Raw genomic sequence first — 25,753 nt, forward strand, 5'->3', positions numbered from 1 at the left:
AATGGATATCTCTAATAATACATATTTTTTAATACAATAAAGAGCAGGAGAATTTAAACCTCGGTAAATATATTAATTATTATTGAGATAAATATTTTATATGGTTAAAACCTTATTCTAAAATTTAATGTCAACATTTTGTCATGAAAAATCAATAATTCTAAAGAATCAAATTAAATTATCCTTTATTTAATTAATAATGGTACAGATGGATTTATTTAATTTAATTGGTTCATCCCACTTATTCAATTTACATGACCATTATCATTAATAATTATAATAATAAATTATGAATTGACCAAAAAAACCAAACAAATTTTAATAGTGTTTTAAAAGTATATTTTAAAAATTTAATTAATATTCTTTCACTAAAAAAAATTCAAAAATATTCTTATTTAGGATTATTTTTAAAACGATAAAATTTTATAAATAGCATTAACATTTTTTACCTATTTAAAAAAATTCTTATCATATGAAGTATAAATCATTAAAACTACTTTTAAAAATTAATAATAATAATCTTTTTAAAAAAATTATTAAAGTTTTTTTTTTAAATTTAAAATACTTTGAAGTTCAAAAAAAAAATGAAATTTTTGAAAACTCCATTTTTTATTTTTTTTTATTTTTTATTTTTTTAATTTTAAAAGTGGAGAGATATTTTTAAGATTTAACCTTAAATAAATAAATAATAAAATACATTTCCTAATTAATATATATAAAACAAAGAAAAATATGTCCCATTAAATGGATAGGAAACCACTTTAATATATATATATATATATTGTATTTTTAAATTTTGGGTTAAAATTTGAAAAGACGTAAATAAAAATAGTGATTATATGCATAATTTTGAAATTAAATATTATATTGATATAAAATAAAAAATTGTAAATATTGGAAACTAACCCACATGGACTCCAATAAGACCAAATCAAGGCAAACACAACCACTTAATAACTTGGCCCAAATTCCCACATCCAACTGTCATAAATTAAATAAATAAATGACACTATGACGGTCACGGTCACGACCTCGTGTATTTATAGATGTGTATAATGAGAATTACAGTGTAACAGACCATGAAATCATAGATTTAGTAACAAACACGAAATCAAAGATTATCCTTGATTCATAGTAACAAACAAGTAAATCAGGAGATTATCTTACTATGTGCATATATCATCTATTCTACGTTTAACAATTGTAACAGCTCAAGTCTACCGCTACCAGATATTGTTCGTTTTGGTCCGTTACGTATCCCTGTCACTTCACGGTTTTAAAACACGTCTATTACAAAGAGGTTTCCATGCCCTTAAAAACAATGATTCGTTCTCCTCACCTATCGATGTCGAATCTCACAAATATGGTGAACCATTTCAGCTTTATTTATATGGGTGGGTAGTCGGTAAATCAATTGTGACACCTGAATTAGGTGTATAAATGAACTGATACCACATTTAAATAAGAGTAATCTTAAAGATAAGATATCTAAGAAAAAATTTAAAAGAATTGAAAGTTACTATCTACACCAACAATGTGCATGACTCAACCAAACATGTTAGTATAATATTACGACAATTCTGAATAGATACAAAAGGGACAAAATTGAAATAAAACTTAATTTGAAGGTAAAAATAGTAATTTAATAGATATTTTTATTTTTTATGCATTAATTAAGTCGAAGTATTTTAAAAAATGTACGGATTTGACCGGTCAAACCTTGGGGGTTTTATTTATTATTTATTTTCTTTGAGGGACATTTATGTGTAAGCGTGTACATCTATTATTTTTTCCTCTCTAATATAAATATATTAAAAGTCAATGATTTTCAGTTTAATTCTAATTTATTGATTAAAATATTATTTAATTATAAAATTATTGGTAGATTTTAGGTTAGTTTAGGGTATCTTTTAATAATTTTCTTGATTTTTATTTTTATTTTACACGAGATATTTTTTTAAAAAAAATTTATATTCGGATAAAAAAATAATTAATATATTCATTTTGTCTGAAATGTCGATTATATTAATGTGGTAGCACGTATAATTAAATTACGTCATTAACGAATTAAAATTAAAATAAAGACAAAAGTAGTTAATTTTTTAAAAAATTAAGCCTCTAAAATTAATATTTTAAAATTTCAAGGGACCAAATGGAATAATTTTGAAGTTTATAGATTAAATTAACATTTAAAATAATTAAAAATAATTAAAAAATTAACTTGGAATTGGGAGCCACGTGATGCCATTAAGACAAAACCCCCGACCAATTGATTAATTTAGGTTAGCTCTAATTTCAATACTAGAAAGAGAGCAAAATGTTTCAATATTTTGCGTTTTAGTCCCTATAATTTAAGCAAATTTTCAATTTAGTCCCTGTATTTTTTAAAAATTAAACTCGTAGAGATGTTTTGACAAACGGGTTTTAAGTTTTAGCTTAAAATAGCTCGTTTCATTTGACAAAACCCTAATAATTAGTCGGTTTTATTAACCCATATGAACGTTTTTTTTTAACTTTTACATTACAGAGACTAATTCTAACTTTCTCGAAATCATAAAGATCAGATTTGTCATGTGATCGAAAAAAAACAATTTCGAGCCAAAGAAAAGAAGAATTTGTTAACATAAGGGAGATCTATGAGGGATGCCTTTCCTTCTACTTATGGTTATGCTCGTTGCCATGTCTTGATCAGTAGATATCTTTCTATTTGATCTTCCACACGAACAAAGACCAGTTCTTTTCTTCCTAACAATGGGCGTGTGAGCTATGATGCTCATGTTCTCTGATCCCGAAGACGAGCTCGTCCCCTCTTCATAGTCCACAATGGTCGAACGAGGAGTTTCGTTGGTCATTTCATCGTCTCCTTTATCTTCGAACGCTACAAAATCCATACTAAGTGCCAAAGAATTGCACGTTCTAAGATAAGAACTCAAGTCTCTCTTCTTCTTCACCACAAAATCTACCTGAAATATTCGAAGTTCTAATTGAATTTACGCAAAAACCCTTTAAAAATCTTTAACAAATTTGATTCAATACCTTGCACCCGAGAGAGCAATGGATATAAGGTTCTTGAAGGCTTCTATCACAAGACGTGCAATAATTTCCTGACCCTTTAAATTGTCTATTTTGAGGTCTCTTCTTGATGAACACGACTTTGGCACTATTTATGGTATAAGGCTAAGAAACACAAACAAAATCTTTCAAATCACAGTTGAATTCAGGGATAAAATTTACATTGTTCTTTCAATTACTAACCTGAACGTTAGAGCAATCGATAAGCTTTTGAAGATCTTCGAGTCGAACAACGTCATGATAAACATATCGACGAACTTGAAGAAGGCGATGGAATCGGTGGGACGACGAACAGTGAGGGCAAATACTGATACAACAATCCAAACAACAAATGTTCTTCTCGTTCTTCTTTGCAGTCTCGTGATACGAACAACCCACGAAGAATTTTTGAGTGTAAAGAGCTTCTAACCATGCAGGCTTCTGAATTCCCTACAAGAAAATTTTCGAAACCCGGTTATCAATCGAACCAACACGAACCCTAAATGATATCGAGAGAGAGAAAAAAAAATACCATCTTGGAAGCTTTGAAAGAGGGTTAGAAATGAGTTTAGAAATGAGTATTTATGGAGTTTCACAAAGGAGCAATAAATTTATTCCTTGGGAGGCTGATTCACTATTTTTTAATTTTTTAATTTTTAATTATAAATATAATATATATATATTTTATAAATAGAAATAAGATAATATAAGAAGGAACATGGGTGATGTTTTTATGTCTCCCATTTTAAGTGTTTAAATTACTAATTCCAAAATAATCTTTTTTTTTTTAGTTTATTAATATTATTGCATTGTTTTGATTAATGTTTAGATCTATTAGATCTTTTAGTTTTTAGATTTTTTTTTTTTTTTTTTTTGGTGATCTAAATGATGATATCGTTGAGGAAAAATTAAAGTTCAGATTTTTAACGGTGATATCCGAGTACAGAAGGGATACATGAATGAACCGAGATCACATTCGAATGGAGTTTACCCGAAGGTATGATGACTAAAAATGCTTAAAAAAATTTGAGAGTTACTATTTTTACCAACAGGATGCACTGCAACGACCCATACCCAGGATTCGGAATCTTGATTTGGCACCTGATGACCCCGACATTTCCCTGCAACATGGTTACGTTACTTACTCATCGGTTCTAAGAGTGAAAACTATCTCCAAACCTTAACCATGGAGTTCTAAGCTTTTTTTAGTTATCTTATCCTCAGGATTGTTCTCATTCGGATGTGATCTCGGGTCATTCATATATAACTGCTTCATTTGGGCTTCACATGCACCTTTCTTTTTTTTGGCTCAATTATAAAAACTTCAGAATTAAGAAATAATTATAAATAAAGTTTTTTTTTTTTTCTTTTAAAGAAAGATTATATTTTAAAATAAAAAAAAGTTGAATTGGGACTATATTGAATAAAGATATATAGGAACTAGCCCTAATACGACATCGATACTTTGTGCTCGGTTATTTAATCGATTTCCAATATTGGTCACAAAGTTTCAAAATAACGATCGTAAAGAATAAATTATTTTTTTTAGTCCCGTCATTATGAGGATGAAGAATCAAACCATAAACATTTAAGATAATAATTATTCTCCTAATTTTAAATACATATTAATTATTAAAAAAAATATAAAAATTATTAATTTATTAAATATAAATATAATTAAAAAAAAATATATCATATAGGTGGATGGATGACCTATTACGATAATAAAATTAAAAAAAAAAATCAAATATTTATTAGACACAAAATAAAAAATCGAATGAGTTTCGAGACTAAATTTTTATTTTTATTTTTAGAATTTAAAACGCTTAAAAAAAACAAGAAGAAAAGGCCTCATGGGGAATAAGAAATACAAATACCAATATATATATATATATATATATATATATATATATATATATATATATATATATATATATATATATATATATATATATATAAACATGTTTTAAAGGAATCAAACATAAATAAATAATCCAACCACTCCACTAATGAGAGAAAATTCTGAAAATTATGTTGATTGATAATAATAATAATGTTTTGTTTTATTTTGGTTTGGTTAAGTAAATGTCTGAAATTATTAACTATATAATATGTTTGAGAGAGAGACAAAGCACTAGTTTTAGGGCAAATTGAATAGCTTTTTGGCTTCAAATTTTAAGGAACAACATAGAAAACACCCCCTTAAAATAACTTCTATTTTCTTTTTTTAATGCCTTTATGCTCTCTAACCAAGGCATACTCTTGGACTTTGCAATTATATTAATTTTGTGAGTTCGTGACACACCGGTAACTTGTGACGCTCGATAAAGGAAGAGTACATCTATGACACCTGAGTATAAGAGGGTTATATGAATGAACTGAGACCGCATTCGAATGAGAGTGATCTTGAGAATAGGATGATCATGAAATGTTTAAAGGAAATGAAAGTTACTATATATACTAATAAGATGCACCTTTGTTTTTTGTGGCTTAATTATAGAGTAATTCTATGTTGGGTGACCTCTTATGAATTTCTCTGTATGTGAGCGAGGACAAGTTTGGAAAAATTCGTGTTGGATATATGGGGATAGTCTTCAATCTTAAGAAGCGAGGAGTTGGTAACATGACCATGTCGTAAGAGGTATGAGACGTACATAATTAGGCCAAAGCATTCTTTGTAAGAGTGTAGAAACATCTCCTTAGTAGATACGTTTAAAAAACATGAGATTGACGGCTGGAGCTGTTACCGTCATCTTCCTCCCGAAACCATGGATTAATTTATATAATACAAAATTAAATTGGAAGGTTTAGATTTCGTTTGAAAATGATTGTTTTTTGTTTTAAAATAAAATAAATTTGTTTCGTAAGGGCTAAGTTGTAAAAAAAAAAAAAAAAAAAAAAAAAAAAAAAAAAAAAAAAAAAGTGGTCGAACTCTTTTTCTTATTTAAAAAATAATTTTTTTCTTTCGGTTGGTAACAGTAAATTGATGGTCTTTTTAAACCGACCAATTAAAATTGTAGCCCACACGTGCAAACATGATCTTCAAATCATATATTTTTTTTAAAAGAAAGAAAATTACACAGAAAAATTAATAAGTTAATAAATGTAATAAAAGGAGTGGCCAACCCCACGTGCCGTGACCAAAAAATAAAGCAGAAAGGCAATTTGCATAAAGCTAGGTCACGTGCAAGAGATCTACTTGTGGTTCCCTAATCATTTATTTTTAATTTATGGGTTATATTTGTATAATTTGATGTTAATTGAGCGAGTTTGTAATTTAATCTATATGGGTTTTCATTGCATCATTCTAATAGTCGATCTTCATCTCAATTGAACAGGATTACGAAACATTTCTTAGAAGAGTGTAAAACATCTCTCTAGTATACGCGTTTTAAAATTATAAGGCTAGCTGCGATACCTAACGAATCAAAGCGGATAGTATTTAGTATCGCCGGTGGCCTCAAGTTGTTACATGCATAGATTCGAGAGAGACTAAATAATAAAAAAATTTGAGAAAAAGTAAAAAAAGAAAAAAGAAAAAGAAAAAAAGTTGGTCAAAAGTCAAAGAGGGAGGAGGTGAGATGTGAAAGTGCGTGGGTGCCGCACGTGGGGATTGGACTCTATCTGTCAGTCTGAATTCTGAATTCCCAATTTCTCTTTCCTTTTTCTTTTTTCTTTTTTTTTTTATAATTAATATACAATTAAATATTACCATGTCACTGCCTGTAATTTTTATATTAAAAAAACACACTAAATTCACTGAATTAAGACTTTCCATAGCTTTTTTATTTTTATAATTACATTTGCATATTTAATTAAACAATAAAAAATTTCAATAATTACATCTTATTAATCATAGTTTAGAAAAGAATGCTTCGTTTTTCTCTCCAACCGATGTTGGATCTCACATCTTCCTATGTTAAAGTAGCCATAGTTCTGAAAAAGCATGCGACAGTACACAAATTTATAATGCTCAGAAGTCCATCTTGATGATCAAGAAAATATCAAACCATTGCATCCTATAGAATTAGAGGAACCTAGAACCTTATATGCATATTATCTATAGAGAGAAACTTACCACTATTCACTGGTCGCCGTTAAAATGCAATTGTTTATTATAAGACGGTAAGCAGCAATTCTACATGTTTGTTTCGGGATCAAATGGCAGTTGAACAATTGATGGATTATGACAGAATTCGGGATTGTTTGTTGTGAGATCCCACATTGGTTGGGGAGGAGAACAAAACATTTTTTTTATAAGGGTGTGGAAACTTCTTCCTATTCCTAGCAGACGCATTTTAAAAACCTTGAGGGGAAGTCTGAAAGGAAAAATCGAAAGATGACAATATCTGCTAGTAGTGGATTTGGGCTATTACGTTTGTAATATAAGAATCGGTATCTAGGAGATCATGGGAGGAGGTCTTCTAGGATCCTCCTTCTTCGTCGTACTGTTTGACTATCCTAAATTAAACAAGCTACCAAGAAGAATTATAGGAAGCATGGAGAGAAAAACTTTGAATGCTTACAATCACACATGCTGGTTGAGAGGAGAATTTCTATAGTGAAAATAATGGGATGAATTCAATGACTCAACATTGATATTCTGTAATCTGGTTGAATTAAGCGGATTATTGCTGGTAGGACATCAAGCGACAAAGTATGATCCTAAAGACCAAAATGCTTACAGCAATGGAAGGAGATGGCCAACAAGCTAATTCTGCACCAGCTTGAAGGGCATCCATCCATCCTGATGAAAAGGGAAGCCTACAGATATCTGCCCTCCAACAGCAAGATTACTGCATATTTTTTCTAGGATAGTCTTTCTTTCTTGCAAGTGAACAGGACTTAATACACAGGCCAGCAGAGTATAATAGTGATTGCAGTTCTAAGGAATTAATTAAGAGATAATAAAGTCATAAACTAGAATTACCTGTTCAAAAGAGTAGCATCTTTCTTAGTGAAATCATAGCAATTGAGGAGCATATGCTCAGAAAAATCACATGCAATTACACCTGAAAAAGACCCGGATTTTGCAATTTTTCTGGAAACAACCCATTGACATGTTAAGAATCACGACCTCCACGATGGTATGATATTGTCCACTTTGAGCATTAGCTCTCGTGGCTTTGCTTTTGGTTTTCCCAAAAGGTATCCTACCAATGAAGATGTATTTTTACTTATGAACCCATGATCATCCCCTTAATTAGCCAATGTGGGACTCCCTCCCAACAATCCTCATCTCGAACAAACTATAAAGTACACCATAGAGCCTCCCATGAGGCCTATGTAGTCCTCGAACAGCCTCCCCTTAATTGAGACTCGACTCCTTTCTTTGGAGTCATCGAACAGAGTACACCCTTTGTTCAACACTTGAGTCACTTTTGACTACATCTTCGAGGTTAGCAACTTCTTTGTTCGACACTCGAAGATTCTATTGAATAATATTATGTTAGGAATCACGAACCTCCACAATGGTATGATATTGTACACTTTGAGCATTAGCTCTCATTGCTTTACTTTTGGTTTTCTCAAAAGGCCTTGTATTAATGGAGATGCATTGCTTGCTTATAAACCCATGATCATCCCCTAAATTAGCCAATGTGGGACTCCCTCCCAACAATCCTCCTCTCGAACAAAGTACATCATAGAGCCTCCCCTGAGGCCTATGTAGCCCTCGAACAACCTCCCCTTAATCGAGGCTCGACTCATTTCTTTGGAGTCCTCAAACAAAGTACACAATTTATTCGACACTTGAGTCACTTTTGACTACACCTTCGGAGTTAGCAACTTCTTTGTTCGACACTTGAGAATTCTATTGACATGACTAAGTTAAGGGAATGACTCTAATATGATATTGTCCACTTTGAGCATTAACTCTCATGGTTTACTTTTGGTTTTCCCAAAAGACCTCCTACCAACGGAGATGTATTCCTTACTTATAAACTCATGATCATCCCCTTAATTAGCCACATGGGACTCCCTCCCAACAATCCTCGACATGCCACAGCTTTCATCCACTAAAAGACCACCTTCAACAGATTTGAAATACTCCACAGCCATACTAAACTGCAATAGTATATAGCTACAGTTAAGATATCAGCCCCATATTCACATTTCCAAGGAAATGAAAAGGCTATACATCCAATACCAAGGCTACTTATGTAACATTATAATAAGACTTATTTTCCTCCACGAAGAATCCTATGAACTGCATCAAAATATCTACCTAAAATCTTCGTGCATTTGAATGGTAGTTTCAACAAGGCATAAGAAACCACTTCGGTTGAAGAAATATCAGAAGCTGTCGAGAATTGTCCCTTTGAGGAGAGAAAAGGCTATAATACTGTACTCCTTCCTTTAACTAGACAAGGTGTAATTGGTGACATCAACTTAACACTTAAAAGATGAAGCAGAGTAGGAAAGCTTAAAAGTGAATGGAATACAAAGAAGAAAAAAATGAAAAAGGAAATATCAAACCGATAATGAAACAACTCGGTTTCTCCATGCTTAACTTCAAGGTATTTTGTAATAGCCCAAGCCCACCGCTAGCCGATATTGTCCTCTTTGGGCTTTCCTTTTCGGAGGGGAGAGGTTTCCACACCCTTATAAATAATGCTCGTTCTCCTCCCCAATCGATTTGGGATCTCACAATCCACCATCCTTCGGGGTCTAGTGTCCTCGTTGGCACTCGTTCCTCTCTCCAATGGACGTGGAATCTTTAGATTGTGAGACCTCACATCGGTTGAGGAGGGGAACGAAGCATTCTTTATAAGGGTGTGAAAACCTTTCCCTAGCAGATGCGTTTTAAAAACCTTGAGAAAAATCTCAAAAGGGAAAACCCAAAAAAGATAATATCGGCTCGCGGTGGACTTGGGCAGTTACATATTCCTTAATTCCAGAAGTAACTTTGAGATACTAAAAAGATGATTCTTCTAGAGTATGGCTTATTTCATCTCCTACACTTGAAACCAAACCTACAAATGGCTGGACTGCAAATTTTCCACTTCATCCAGATCAAAATTTCATATAATGTAAGAAGATAAATATGGCAGACATCCCAATGCCTAAATCCTGTTCAATACCTAAATCCTGATAGCAACGAAAAGAAGAATAATAGCAACTTCAAATTCGACCTAATGAAAAAGTTCGAAGTGAGTTACATTTACAAATTAAACAAACAAATTCCTAATAACCAAACACGGAATCGCATTCGACATAATCCTCTCCGAACAACAACCTAATTTCAATCGTAAACCATACATTTCCGAATCACAATACAATTCAACCTCAACATACAACAGAGATTCTTTTTAACAACAGAACATCAAAAGGACGAATTACGAACGATAATCGGAACAAGAAAGAACGATGATTGTTGTATCAAATACGGGAAGGAAGGAAAGCAGTTACCGCCAAGAACATCGATCAACTTCGCGGAACTCTGCTTCTTCTTCCCCCATTCAGCAGCAAGATTAAGGAGATGCTTCTGGCGGCGTCGATTGTTTCATGTAATAATCTCTAAAATTTTGGCGTTAAAATTCGATATTTATTAGTATTTAGTAATGACTTTAAAAAAATTAATATTAATAATAATTTCTTAATATTTCTATTAATTTAGCCAAAAAAAAAAATTACGTGGATTAATTATGACGTCATGACGCACGTAATTGGGTGGGACGACAAGACGACAATGAAAACCAATTCCATTAAACAGGCGATCGATGTCTACCTCTATTTTCCGACATCAACTTACGATAATTTTCTTTTAAAATAAAAAATGTTCCATTTAAAAGATAATTAATTACAAAATACGGTCACATTACTTACTCATCGCTGTTGGATGATGAAAGTCGCACATCGACTAATTTAGGGAAGGATTATGAGTTTATAATAAAAAATACCCTCTCCATTGGTGGGAGGTCTTTTGGGGAAGCTCAAAGCAAAGTCACGAGAGCTTATGCTCAAAATAGACAATATCATACCATTGTGGAGAGTCGTGTTCATCTAACAATCGCTTCTAAGAGTGATGATCATCTTCACATATCAACACGAGTCATTCTAGTATATATTACTCAGAAAAACACGTTTAACTATAAAGTTCTTATTTATTTACTTTAAGACTTTGTTAGTCATCATATCTTCAGGGTCGCTTTCATTTGGATATGGTCTCAGTTCATTCATTTACCTCTTCCTTGATCCGGTGTCACAAACCGCTTATATTTTTCAAAAATTGAAAAACAATAAACGTTTAATCCTAATTAACTCGATTCATTTCACTATGACCATAAGGAACTTAAATGTGTTATGACCATAAAATTTGAATAGACATCAAAACAAGACCTAAGGAACTTAAATGTGTTAAAGGAAAACATGTTTTATGACCATATATACTATTTTATCATGGGTTGCATTTTTTAATGTAAGTTTGTCTCAATGTTCTTGTACCTTATGTACTTACTAAATTTGACATTACAAAGCATTTCTAAGTGGAAATTAAAAAATAAAAAAAAATGATTCTAACCTTCCTAATAAACAAATTAATTAAATTCATATATTCGATGACAATTACGTCTTCGTGTTTAAGACTTTGAATATAGGTTCGACGCTTGACGTTCCTGAAATCTGAAGACTACCCACATATTTTTTTAGCACGTTTTATCAGTCAAACACTCTTAACTTCGGTAACTATCAACTTTTTTTTAACCCTTTATTAACCATAAATTCAGATTTTCAGAATCAATCTTGTTCCAATGATGTGGTATTTGTATCAGTTCAATTTCACCACTAGTAGATATTATCTGTTTTGGTCCGTTACGTATCACCGTCAGTCTCATGCTTTAAAACGCGTCTGTTAGGGAGAGTTTTCCACACCCTTATAAGAAATGTTTCATTTCCCTCTCCAATCGATGTGGGATCTCACAATCCACCCCCTTGTTGGCTCACCACTCGATGTCTAGCTTGATACCATTTGTAACAACTCAATCTTACCACTAAGGAATATTGTCTGCTTTGCCCCGTACGTATCGTCGTTAGTCTCACGATTTTAAAATACGTCTATTAGAGAGAGTTTTCCACACCCTTATAAGGAATGTTTCGTTCCCCTCTACAGTCGATATGAAAATTCAGAATCTCGATTAAAAAAAGATCCAAAATTTTAAAGGATTTCTAGGGTTTTTTCTTTCAAAAGAAGGGTAATTTTGATAGAACAATATTGAATTACATCAATCACCAAAATTTGTGATTAGTCAATCAAAAAAAGGAAAGTTCCAAACCAAAAGCCAACTCATTCTCCTCAAACATATATACATATAATGGGTACATAACATATCAAGTTGTCCCCTCGTGTGGGTATGGATTGATACCCTAAATTTTTAATTTCAATATCAAAATTAATTTTATTTCATTAAAAAAATGTTCACTCGAGTTATATTTGTATCTAAATATTAAAAAATTTTGTCATGCTCGAACGAAAAAAAAAGTTTATTTAAAGAAAAATATACTAAAATATTGAATTCTATTAATTGGTATATATTATAGATAAGGCAATTCCCGAAAACTACACTATTCAAAGCAATATGTCCAAGGCTAGTCGAGTCTAATACTAGGCTAGGTGATTCCTGTCTATCAAGAGAGAGAGCTCACTGTACCACCAGGTTGCCACATTTGCTTATGAAACAATAACAGCTTATATCGAGCTCCTGTCACCTAGTGCAGTAGCCGTCCAAGCTCACGACCAGGAGATATTGTCTAATTTGGCCCGTTATGCATTGTCGTCAACCTCACGATCTTAAATCGCGTCTATCTGTTCGGGAAAGGTTTTCACACTCTTATAAAAAATGTTTTGTTCTCCATTCCAACTAAGTCGAGATTCTATATATATTATTCCAATATAAAATGATTGGTCTTTTCGGTGTTCCCCATCTTCACAAAACAGACAAAACAAACCAGAAATAAAGTAGCTTGAAATTCCCATTCTTTTTTCTCTCTTTTATATATATACACACACACACGAATCAACAAATGCTTGTTCAAAAAGTTCAGATATTTTATCAAATCAAAGCCTGAAAGTTCAGATCTTTTTCCTCCATTCTCATCGCCATTGTTGCACCAAACCTCAAGCTTTCTTCATACAGTCCAAATGAAGCTCTCTTCAATGGCGGTTCTTCTTCTTTTCCTCATCGTCTCCCAAGCTCAAGGTACCAATTAATTCCTCGACTAATTTTATCATCTGGGTCTTCTTTTAAAACACATTTTACGTTCTAAAATGGTTAAAATCACTTTTGTCATGTTCAAAATCATTACGAAACGAGCAAATGAGTGTTCTTAAGTGAAAAAGACAATATTTTTATGTTGTAAGACGATTAAAAAAGGAATTTTTTTTAAAGGGATTAGGTTGTTGGAGAAAGGGATGAGCAAAGAGTATAAGAAAAGTGGTGGAGATTTGTTGATGAAGATGAAGAAAGCCCCAAGCAAGGCCTCAAGAAAACCACATTCTCAATGGCTACCAGGCATGCAAGAGGATTATCATGGACCAAGAAGCCATAAATTGAGACACCATTAGTCCTTTCCCACCACCTTTCTTCTTAGGGTTCGAGAGGGCGACTCGAGCTGTAAATAGAAACCGAGCATTGTTAATTCTGTTGTCATCAAAGAAGGTAGGAACACTAACTAGTTTAAGAGACCTTATTTGAGGAGCTGACGGTTTTATAAGATTAAGAAGGATCGTAACAGCCACATTGCGTAGCTTTATTAGATTCAGCTTTAACTCGTCTCACCAGTTGAATTAGGGATCGGTGTAGATTAGTTTGAACGGGTTGGAAAATTGAGGAGAAAATTCTTTTTTTTTTCTTTTTTTTAATGAAACAAGATTTTTGAAATGTTAAGTCATGAGCAAATATTCTTTTGTCTGGCCATTTTTATGTTCTTTGACCACAGTCAACTCATTATTATTCTTAGTTTTGTATTGTTTTGATTTTGTCATTTTTATTTTTAAAACTTTTAATATTATAATAGTATTTTAAATTTTAATAATTTATTAATAATATCCGTAAAATATGACTACTTTTATCACATCTGTGTAAAAGAAGAGCATACGAAACGAATGAATTAAGACTACATCTGAATGAAAGTGATCTGAAAATCTGAAATTATGGTTAAAAAATGGTTGAAAAATCTCCGGTAACTATTTATATTAAAAAATTAAAAAATTATTTATTTATTCTGTTTTTCACATAAATAACCTCTTGGAATTTTTTTATATGGAAAGTGGGAAAAATAATTTAATTTATTTAGATTAAACTTTTATTAATAAATAAATACTGTAAATGGAGGACAGATTGAAGCATGTAGAGATGCCTATACGGAAAAGCCGCAACATTTTTGGGGTTTTTTTTTGTTGTTATTTTTATATTATTTTCTTTAATTTTTTTAGTATATTCTCGATGCAATATATATTTTTTTTTAAATCTAAAATTTAATATCTTAAATAATTTTAATTTTCATTCCAACTTTTTATAAATAATATTTACTTTAATTTAATATATATATATGGAAAAAATTATTTTTTTCTTAAACAAAAAAGTTATGTTGTTCGAGATGAGTATCAATTGAGGAGACGTATACTTCAAGTCACGGTCATGCTCGTCCAAGGCGTGTTACACATGACCCATGCCCATGACAAACCCCACCCTTTATGTCTTTTTATATTCTAGTGTTTTACTTTTGTATTTGTAGGAAGTATAACGTTTCATAAATATCATGTCTAGGTCTGTCAGATATGAAATGCCTCAGAATGTACTATAGGGAGATACGACTAGTTGTCAACTTTTCCCTACCCAAGGTTATATATTGTGAGCTGTTGTTATTTCTCTCTTGTTTGCTTATATAACGTCTCTTTCAAAAATCTTTCTCTGCCCTCGTTTTCTTAAACCTTCTCTTAAAACTGAGGCCAGAGGCTCGAGCATACGTCGCTTGGCCGTAGGCGACGCAAGAACGAATTGGCTTAGTTCACTTGTCGTTGGAAAGTGAGTGTCGCACAATCGCAAGTCTGCTACCATCAAAAGTGCGATTGTGACACTTCACTCATTGTCAACTATGATATCTCGTGAAAGTTACTATCTATACCAAAAATGTTTTTTTTTTTTTTGTGGCTCAATCATAAGAACTCCATGGTTAAACATATAACAGCCCAAGGCCACGCTAGTTGTTATCTTTGGGTTTTTTCTCCAGGTTTTTAAAACGAGTTTGCTAGGGATAAGTTTCCACATCCTTGTAAAAAATGCTTTGTTCTCCTCTCCAACCGATGTGGGATCTCACGAGACGTGTTTTACTAGAAGCAATTTTGATGCAGGAAATGTCGGGGCCATCAAGTGCCAGATCTAGAATCTAGATTTGAACGTGCAACCTAATTAACATCTTGTAACTTTTAATCCTAATTGTTCAATGTTGCTAGATTACGATTTAGTTACTTGAATCATGTGAAATAGATTTTATAAGTACCAAATCCAAAGTTTATAGATTTCAACACGGCCCGTTCCTCTTTGTAGTTGGAGATATCCACAAAGTGAGGCGGGATGAGAAAGCTTTCTCCATCCTCGCCTCTCGTTTATTTTTATTAGGATAAAGTAAGTGATTTTCCATAAGAAACTGGATCGTGTTCGCCTCATTTTGTTCCTATTTTAATTTTATTTTTTAAAATTTGTGAATTTTTGAAGATTTTATTTAGTTCTCGTTCCAACCAACGAGTAAGATAGTAAGATCTAAATTTACGGCCCAATTCAATGAAATTGAAAGATGCCCAATATGATAAAAAAATTATTTATTTATTAATTTCATTATCAAAAGTATTATATCACGGACAAAAGATGAGGTTGAACCGAGAAGATACAATTAACTTTAGTCTCTATTTGGCAACGGGTTGTAACAAATGTCTTCGCTCTAAATTATTAATGAACAAATCGAATCCTTTCTTTATACCATAAAAGGTCGCAAATAAACCAATAAATAAATTCGGCTGATAACTTTTTAGCTTATAACTTTTATTTTTAAAAATTATTTTTTAAGTTCTTAACAAATTTATTTATTTTAAAATTTTAAATAATGATTCTCAGTCTAAGAATAAACACTGTGTCAACTCGTGAACAGACCCGAATCATCGGTTATCTAAAAATTCAACTCAATTCAAATCGAAAAAAATCTAACCTAATTTTTAAGATATTAGTGTGATCTTAATTTTTGAAAATATGGATTAAATTTTTTTTAATATGAGAATATTGTTTATAAATTTAATTTAAAAAAAAAAAATTACCCTAATTTGCACCGGAAGGTAAAAAAAAAAGAAAATCAGTTTCTTTTGCAAGCCGTGAAAAATTCAGTCACTAGCTGTAAAATTCAGCTAGTACAAAGCTCTCGAGGGCCGCCCCATCTTCCCTCCTCTCTCCCTCACAGGGTCTCACCGCCCCTTCAGAATTACCACCACCACCACCACCGCCACCACCCACCACCGTCACTGTAAGATTTCTCCAACCTTTTTCCCTTTTATTGCTTTAAAGTTCTTTTCTTTCTCCGCCCCCTCCACAGAGGAACCACCAAAATCCTCTCTCTTAATCATCTCTTTCTCTCTCTACATACCCTTTTTCCTGTTCAGGCGTCACTGTGCTTCGTTTCTTCACAAGGGTATTGATTATTATCCCTGTTTTCACTCTGTGTTCATCTGATTCATCCATATTTTCGCTCATCAGGGTTTCTTTTTTTTGTGTTTCTTCTTTTTCCCAGTATGAATTTTGGGTCATCATCAGTTTTCTGTATTCTTGCTGCGGTGAATCTGGAATCTGGATTCTTGATCTTGTTGTTTTGATTCTGGGATTGGCTTGATTTCATTTTCCTCTTCTGGGTTTTGATTCTTAGACAGTTCATGTGGAGATACTGAATTATCTTATGGATTTGATTGCGTTTTCGTTTCCCCAATTTCATATGATTTCTTGTTTGGTTTCAATGTTTGATCGTTTTCATTGGATGATGGATATTGAAAGAGTTTCTCACTTATGTTGTCCAAGAAGTTAATTTCACGTTTTACACCAAAAAGATGATTGTAGTTAAGTCCTTAGTTAAAATTTTCGACCATGTGTATATGCTTCATGCATGTCCTCAATAAGTTCAATACAGTTTGCTTGCTTAATTCCTCTAGTCAGGGATAGCAATTAAGGTGTTGGGTACAATCATGCCACTAAATGTCAAGCATTGCAAGCTTTTGGCTCATTTTGTTAGTTTTAAGGAATAAGGTGAGAGTTTCTTACTCCTTTTTCTTTGATTTTCAGAGTATGGGAAGCAATTTTATCGACGAAACTACCAGCTGTGGTGAGGCTGATGGGTCTGAAACCACTATTGAGATTAAGTTAAAAACTTTAGATTCTCAAACCTATACTCTCAGAGTGGATAAACAGGTTAATATCTTCACTTTCTCTTGGATCATCAATCAACTCAAGATGACGCTTTGTTAGAAATCTGATTAGTTAAATGTGTACTTAAATTTTATTCAAGTTTTGTAGCTTCAATGAAGCGTTATTACTTCGAAATACTCTATTGCATTAATTTTTGTGAACTTGTATAGATGCCAGTCCCTGCTTTGAAAGAACAAATTGCTTCTGTAACTGGTGTGTTGTCAGAACAACAACGTCTTATATGTCGAGGAAAAGTTCTGAAGGATGATCAGCTCTTGTCTGCCTATCGTATCCTTATATAATTTTACTATATTTCTTTATTTTTCACCGAACATTGATTGATACCCTTGAAGTACTAAGCTCACAAGTATCATGAATCTCTGATAAACAAAGGAACTAAGTTCATCCTTTTTTCTTTTTTGGTGACGTTATATAGGATGCTTGGACGTTGCTTGTGTTGTATATGTGGTTTTGGATTAATCTTCTTGTGAGAGGAACAATAGAATTTTGTGGGTCTTTATGGTGAGAGGAACAATATAATTTTTCAACCGCCCGAGAGATCTTCAAGTGAGGTTTTGTCCCAAGTTAGATCATGTGTTTTTATGGGTTTCTGTTACCTTGTAATTATCCGTTAGGTCTTATTTCTCGTGATTGAGGCCCCTTTTGTAGCTTGCCTTCCTGGGTTTCCTTCTTTGCCTGCCCATGTATTCTTTCATTTATTTTCAATGAAAACTCGGTCATTCATTAAAAAAAAAAAAAAAAAAAAACTTGTGTAGTGTGGATTTTCATGCTTACTGCAAATCATTCAGTATTATGTATCTTGTGATCACATGATCTTTTAGTTGGAAATATATGCTCGTTATTCTTTAATGGGAGTTAGATGTTGAAGACGGTCACACCTTGCATTTGGTTGTCAGGCAGCCTCTTCCACCATCAGAGACTTTGTCCAATCGGCCAGGTTCAGTTTGTTTTCATGCATCAGTACTCTTATATAAGTATTTCTCAAGGTTGCCTTCAGTCCTTTTTTTTTATAAAGCCTTGAAAGTAAATTCTGCTACCTTCATAAGGCATATATCTAGGCATAACCGCATAATTCTTAAGTTGCAAGGGATGCCAAGTATGAAATCTCAGCATTATCACTAATGCTAGAAAAAAATGAGTGTTAATATCCGGAAGTGATGTGGAAGGAAAGAAGAAAAGAACGGTAGGAATTAGCTTACTATGGAAAAGAAACACCTATGGCCGTGTCCTCGAATCAGCATACAACATAATTTAAAGACCGAGGCAACTACCTTATGGACCAATGTAGTCTAAAGTCATTCTTTGAAATATTTTGTTTGGATGGAACTAAAGAATTTTCAACGATGAATTTTGAGATCGGGGGAAATTGTAGCCCAAGCCTTCGGCTTCTACTTGGTATACCTTTTTGTATGCTCTTTCGGTTGTATCCCCCTGTATCTCTACTTTTCATAGATCGATACAAAGTTTTCTTCTTGATTTGTGGATAAGACCTGCGAACTTTCAATCAGAAAACGAGGGTAGTAGGGACATCCTATTTCCTAATTTTTTAGTGTTGCTCTACCATGTACCGTTCGCAACAATTTTAATCATATTTGGGTATCATATTGCAGCCAGATAAATTCAGATGAAATAATGGAATTTCATATTTTGCTTCTCCGCTTAAATCATGTCTACCATTGCTGCGTCGACTAAATTTTTATTACTGAAAATTGTTTGCAGAGACTGATCCAAATTCGAGTACGAGTCGGGTGGCTCCTGGTGTGGTGATTGAAACTTTTAGTATGCCTGTTCAAGGGGATGGTGTACCCCCGGAAATCAACAGGGTCAGTCTATGACTTGGAGGATGAAGTGCTTTCAGGTTCTTGGTGTAGTCTGTTTTAGGGTGTGTAACTAAACACTATGTTTTTTCTGCACAGATTGTTTCCGCCGTTCTAAGTTCAATTGGACTTTCAACTTCTGTAACCGGCAGTGAAGTGATGGATGTCGTCAGGGTAAACTTTCATTTCTGAACTCTAGTTTCCTCTATTTGTGTCGGTTCATCTTGTGTCATTGTGTGCACAATTCTATCGTGCTAAAATGAGTTGTGACTGAAGGAAATTGACCAACAAAGATCTGGAGAGCGGGTGATTGCAGCTGGGATGATAGATTTGAACCAGCATCAATCTGGTGACAATGGCTCAAGGCCACTATCTGATAGGTTTCATGGCACATCTGGACATCCATCGATCCCTTCGTTAGGATCGTTTCCTCCTCCTGTAAGTTAAGACTTGGAATTCTTAGGAACTCGAGTCTTTTTTCAGCTTAATATTTACGTTATGTATTTTAAAAAAAGTCAATATATCTAGGATTCTCTGATTATTGTTTGTGCTTTATGTGATTCTATTAATGAAAATCTTGTTTTCAAGGTTTACCCTTAATTTACCAAGTAAAAGGATAGATGAGCAGTGATACTATATTGGCTGTTTTTTTTTTTTTGAACTCCTATTAGCATTTCGACTTTTAAAAACAGAACGAGCCTTTGAAAACAAGCAAGCATAGACTACTTATACTTTATTTCTTCCCTTCATGAGTTGGTTTTTCTCTTTCGGAAATTCATCTGGTTGAAACGAATGGTAGTAATTCTTGGTGTTTGCAGGTAATTCCTGATTCTTTGGCAACTTTGTCTCACTACCTCACTAATATGAGGCGTGATTTTGAAAATATCGGTATGTTCAGTTCCATTAGACAAAATTTTGTCATCGTATGGCAAGTCTCCTAGTGTGTAATAAATATTTGTTTATCATGAAATGGTTAGCAGGCAGAGTTGGAGGAAATAATGGTCAAGAAGCTAATACTCATGGAGCTGAGGAAAGTAGCTCTAATTCCTCAACTCGTCCAAGCACCACCCATGAAAGTTTCCCTACTCCTGCATCGTTGGCTGAAGTCATGTTTTCTACTAGACAGATGCTTACAGGGGAAGTCTCAGAGTGCCTACTCGTGCGTTCTAGACCATCTAATACTCACAATTACTTTAAACTTTTGGTCTTTCTTCTGTCAAGGGTTTGATGATTAGTCCTTAATTTATCATACGTTTCCTTTCAACTCGTGAACTAATTGGTGAATGCAGATGGATCAATATTACTTTTCTTAAGGAACTAGATTTCGTTTTATGAGCCTTATGTCGATTAAGAAGTTAACATATTTTTAATGTTTTATGCTTATTTGCTGGTAGCAACTCGGAAGACAACTGGAGAATCATAGGAATGTTACCGATCCTACATCAAGGATGAACACTCAGTCTTCTGCCTGGAGAAGCGGAGTTCTATTTAATAACCTAGGTGCATATCTCCTCGAACTTGGTCGCACTATGATGACATTGCGAATGGGCCAAAATCCTGTATGTTTTTCTTTCATAATGGCTTTCCTTTTAATTTAAATGGTTTCTTCATTTCTCTCTGTCTGTTTCATTTTCTGGATGGTAACTTAACCTTCTGTGCATGTTTTCAATTTGATGTTCGATGTGCAGTCCGAAGCTGTTGTTAATGCTGGACCTGCAGTTTTCATTTCCCAAACTGGTCCTAATCCTATAATGGTTCAGGTAGTTTTTTCGAACCTTGCTGGAGTTTGACTATTTGTCAAGGTCGAGTTTATATCTTCTTCTGCTAATAATAAGTTCTATAAACAGCCTCTCCCCTTTCAACAAAATCCAAGCTTAGGTCCAGTTCCCATGGGAGCCATGCAGCCTAGCCCTGCACTAATACATGGTCTTGGTTCTGGATTTCTTCCAAGGCGTATTGACATACAAATTCGAAGAGGTAACTTGCAAATGTAGCGTTTTCTTAACTATTCTTTGTATGTTGGATGTCTTGAGTAATCATATTTACTTCCACTAATTTCAAGGTTCACCAACTACGGCACCAAATAGCAATCCAGAGGAACGCAGTGGAGCTCAGCAGCCTTCAGGGCAACAAGAAGCAGGCAGAGATGTGGGTGAAAATCCCACCAATCAAGCAACCACTAGGATTGTAGAGGGCCCAAGTGTGGGTGGAGAATCTGGAGTGCGAATTGTGCCACTTAGGACCATGGTTGCAGCATTACCCGGACCCTTTAGCCGCTTATCTTCAAATTCTTCTGGTAATTCAATTGGGTTATACTATCCTGTTCTTGGAAGATTTCCTCACCCTGCTTCAGGAATTGCAAGGGGCGAGCGAGGAAGTCAAGCTTCATCAGCGCGTCAATCTACCGGCCTCCAGAATGAACAGCATACAACTCTTGAATCTGTTGTGGAACAGCTGAATGCAGAAGAGGCTGCGAGAGATGGTAATGTTATTATCCTTGAGGTTTATTTAATATTGAAACTGTGAATTTCTTGTTCTTCAATCCATTGATACATCTGTTTGGGTTTTGGTAGTTCTTATTAATGCTGCTGCCATTTGCATGCAAAACTCTAGCTTTTGTGTAACTACTTGTAGCTTTTGTATAATTGCTAGGATCATCAGGTGCCACAACCTTCAACTCGAGTATACGTTTGTATAGTCACTGGTAAACTTACTGTTTAAGGGGCTAGACATCCGAGTTAATTCTTTTAGGTCCCCCTTTGATAGCTTTTTATTCTTACTTGGTTTTCCAAAAACCATCTCTTTTTGGGCACTGATCATTGAAAAAATTGAAGGAAGATTATTGGCTTGGGAATCCGTATTCTCATCCAATGGGGGTAGGTTCATTCTCCTTCAAGCCACACTTTCGATCTCCCAACTTTCTAACAATCGATCTCCCACTCTTTCGATCTCCTTCAAGCCCCTTTGTCCTACTGATCAAGAGAGCCTTTCTAACCTGAAAACAGCCTCTATGAAGGAGATTTGGAACACGATCATTTCAGCTTTTGGGACCTTAAACTTGTGTGAAATTTGAAAGGTGGCGAGGCTTCAGAATGAGCTGAACTTAGCATGGTCTTGGCTCGATCACCCTCTCCTAACTGGAGTATGCATGGAAGTGGCGTCTTAATCCTGTTGGTCACTTTTCTACAAAATCTCTTTTAGCCAATATGGGTGATCACAGCAATCGTTTGGTGACATCTTTGGCTAGAGGTATTTCGAGAGATAAATACCCAAAGAAGATCAAAATTTTCCCGTGGGAATTGGCTCACAACGCCATTAATACCAAAGCTGATCTCCAAAAAAGAAAGCAGAATCTGGCCATATCCCCTAGGTGGTGTATTATGTGCAAGACCAATGTCGAATCACAGAATCACCTTTTCCTCCATTGTTCTTTAGCCCGTAAAGAGTAAAATATATGGTGCATTTGGTTGTTCTTTGGCTTTTCCAAGAGATGTCGCCTGCTCACCTTAGCTCTATTCTCCTGGGCTACCCTGTCAAGAAGGCTAAGGCTCTTTTGTGGAATGCATATCTCGTGCCTTTTTTTGGGTTATATCGAAGGAAAGAAACCATGTCTGCATGGAAAAACAGCATCCTTTTGACGTGTTCTTTGATCTTGTCGTTTATTATCCTTTTTGCTTCATATTCTTATGCTTCCCCTTCATTATTCTACTCATAATGTTCCACAATATTAGGCCTTCAACCAATCAAAGCAGCAGGTTTTATCTAATGCACATGGTATTGACATCTACATATTTTTTACAGCTAGGGCCCAAGGTAACCTAGAATCCGAACGACAAGTTCCTAGCAATGTTGTCCAGTTTCTTCGGACTCTCTTTCCCGGTGGTGAAATCAACATTGAAGATGCCAGTTTCCAGGAGATTAGTGGTTCTGTTCCTGCTCATCATTCCATGGTGGCATCAAGTTCTGTCTCAAATGTACAAGAATCAGACCCAAGAACTACTGATGAGGGAATGTTTTTGTCCAACATATTTCACCAAATCATGCCATTCACATCTCAACGAGGCAACGATCCAGATATGCCTTCAGTAGAGGCAAATGCCTCCGAGAATCGGAATGTCTCAGATTCTTCTGCACAAGTAATCGATTCTGATCAAATTGCTTCTGATCTTCTCATTGCTCTGCTAATTTAGAACAAAAAGGGGTTTTATCTGTTGCAAATCATGATTCCATGCAAACTTAAAAATGATACATGTTTGAATTTCCATCTTGCATCTTCATATGCACTTTTTTTTACCACAAAGATTTAAAAAATGGGTTTTTTCAGGCTTCATCAAATGGGGATGCTGAGACGTCACGCAGACGTACTGATGCTGAATCTGATGCTCCAAGTACCAAACGTCAAAAGGTGCTCTTGCTGTGAAATTATCGATTTCTTTAATCATTCCACGCGTGCATATCACCAGATAATGTTGTTTTAATTTGACTCTAAATGCATGTTATGTCTATTGTACTTGCAAAAGCAAGTATGAACAGATAGATTCACTGAAGTGGGGCTTTTATGTAGTGTTCGACTGTTGTGTCTATGATAGAATTGCTTGTAAGATCCCACATTGGTTGGAGAGGGGAACAGAGCATTCTTTATAAGGGTGTGGAAACCTCTCCCTAACGGATGCGTTAGGAAGCCCGAAAGGGAAAGCGCAAACAGGACAATATCTGCTAGCGGTGGGCTTGGGCTATTACATTGCTAGTCAATGGAACATTAATGAATGGATTTTGAATATGATACCAGTAATGCTAAGCAGAGTTATCCCTTTCTACGTTTCTTTATTGCAGAAAGATTGATCCAAGAAAAGGCGACCAGAGATTCCGGGATCTTAATCTGAAGTTGCACCTTCGAACTTCTGGGAACGTTATCACAAAACCGAATCAATTGTGGAATTCCCTTCACAAATTGCGAGGAGCGCCACAGCCTCTGCGAATTAAGTGTACTATTTTTCATTCTCTTCTTTGCAATTCCCCGCCCTCCCCTAGCCTCGCCCTCCCCATCACCTTGTACGATATCGTGTGACATTACTATTTTACCCCTTTGCCCAGCGTCTGGACCCAAAATGGAAAAGAAGTAAAATGAAAGCATTTTTCGAATTTACAGTGATCCCATATATGTGAATGGCCCTTAAAACTATTAGATCAAACTCAAGTTTGTGCTTTTAGCTGATTCTACATTGATTTGAATGCTTCTTGGAACTCTGAGATTGCATGGTGGTGCGCCAACACTCATTTTTCCCTTTGCATTTGGCCTTTTCAGGTTGCAACAATATCTATATGGAAGAGTAAAAGAGTAATTGCACAATAGAATTGCATCATTTATTACATTTTGCCTTTGCTATCCATGATCTCATCTGGGTATACATATGTTTTGGTTTGAACTCTAAATGCCAGAAGATTATGAATTCTTTGTTTGTGACTTGTTTAACATGCTTAGATGCTCGGCGGTGTTTATTAGGTTTACCTCCGTGTTCGAAACCACGGGTTGTGACCCAATGGTTAATAAGAGCGACGTAAATAATACTATGAGTTGTGTTCTATTTGTTGAGATTTCTTGTCTTGTTTTTGGAAAATTTGAGGTTTTGAAGGTACCAACTTCTTGTCATAAGTGGCGGAGATGGAGATAGGGAAGGCTTCCCTGTTCTTGCCGTCCCGTGAACATGATCATAATCGAAAGATCCTTGTAGCGTCTTGATTTGGAAAATAGATCTAGCTTTCCACGTTAAACTTAGCTGTCTTAGGTTCCAATAGGGTCCGCCACTTGTTTGGTGGGGCTCTACTTTGTTGGCATTACCCTATAAAAAGTTGGCCATTGTTGGATTAGAGATGCAACAAAATAAGGCATCTTTCCAAGGTTGGTTTGTCCATAGAAAAGGATTTGTTGGGGTTGGCATCCTCCTCCAAGCCAAGGCAGGAATCCTGGTATTCCCTTTAAGCTTTGTTCTGGTTTTGTAGCCCATTCATATGCTCCATGTGGCTGTGGATTTAGATTCTTTTAATCATCAATGCCTTTCTAAACGTCCCTATCTCTTGTCTTCCTGCTTATTTAACTCATTCCATGTGATTGCTACTTATAATATTGGGGGAACTATCAGACCCCGAACATAGAACAATGAACGTAGATCACTACCAAATCTCGTACCGTATACTCTTGCTTTCTCGACTTTGCCTCTTTCTGTCAATGTCAATCCTTGTATGCTTTGATAGATTGAACCTTCAGATCCTACCTTTTTAGGCTCCGTTGGGTAGCACCATTTTGATCATAGGCTATCTACACATTTTTTTCTTCACTCGTTGTGTGAGGAGTTTATGTGCACCGGCTCATATGGTTTGGGTTGGGTAGTTCGGATTGTTTAAGTCATCGGGTTATATGAGAAGTCA

At 34.4% G+C, this 25,753-nt stretch overlaps 2 protein-coding genes and 1 long non-coding RNA gene across 6 annotated transcripts; 2 read left to right on the forward strand and 1 right to left on the reverse strand.

Annotated features, from left to right (window-relative positions):
* Nucleotides 1-2,460: 2,460 nt before the first annotated feature.
* LOC111785484 (protein RGF1 INDUCIBLE TRANSCRIPTION FACTOR 1-like) lies at nt 2,461-4,181 on the reverse strand. The gene is made up of 4 exons (XM_087128687.1): nt 4,098-4,181; nt 3,256-3,501; nt 3,037-3,177; nt 2,461-2,963 (listed from the first exon to the last, which is right to left on the reverse strand). The coding sequence occupies exons 1-4, from the start codon at nt 4,179-4,181 to the stop codon at nt 2,619-2,621; spliced, it is 816 nt and encodes a 271-aa protein (XP_086984813.1). The 3' UTR covers nt 2,461-2,618.
* Nucleotides 4,182-13,042: 8,861 nt separating this feature from the next.
* Nucleotides 13,043-13,934, forward strand: LOC111804856 (uncharacterized). Its single transcript, XR_002816583.2, has 2 exons — nt 13,043-13,247; nt 13,437-13,934. It is a non-coding gene; the product is annotated as an uncharacterized LOC111804856 (long non-coding RNA).
* Nucleotides 13,935-16,399: 2,465 nt separating this feature from the next.
* Nucleotides 16,400-24,403, forward strand: LOC111804857 (ubiquitin-like domain-containing protein CIP73). 4 transcript variants are annotated; one of them, XM_087128432.1, is made up of 17 exons: nt 16,400-16,560; nt 17,367-17,492; nt 17,660-17,777; nt 18,370-18,447; nt 19,230-19,333; nt 19,427-19,501; nt 19,604-19,765; nt 20,146-20,215; nt 20,305-20,486; nt 20,722-20,886; nt 21,016-21,087; nt 21,175-21,304; nt 21,390-21,623; nt 21,681-21,809; nt 23,129-23,463; nt 23,652-23,732; nt 24,161-24,403. In XM_087128432.1, the coding sequence occupies exons 2-17, from the start codon at nt 17,370-17,372 to the stop codon at nt 24,167-24,169; spliced, it is 2,067 nt and encodes a 688-aa protein (XP_086984558.1). In that variant the 5' UTR covers nt 16,400-16,560; nt 17,367-17,369; the 3' UTR covers nt 24,170-24,403. The 4 variants fall into 4 exon arrangements, with proteins under 4 accessions (XP_086984558.1, XP_023545427.2, XP_086984557.1 ...); XM_023689660.2 differs by adding an exon at nt 16,697-16,725 and having other exon boundaries at nt 16,438-16,560; nt 21,390-21,809; XM_023689659.2 differs by having other exon boundaries at nt 21,390-21,809.
* Nucleotides 24,404-25,753: the final 1,350 nt, after the last annotated feature.

The sequence above is a fragment of the Cucurbita pepo genome, chromosome 11, assembly GCF_057944985.1.
Source record: "Cucurbita pepo subsp. pepo isolate OVF chromosome 11, ASM5794498v1, whole genome shotgun sequence".
Taxonomy (NCBI): Eukaryota; Viridiplantae; Streptophyta; class Magnoliopsida; order Cucurbitales; family Cucurbitaceae; genus Cucurbita; species Cucurbita pepo.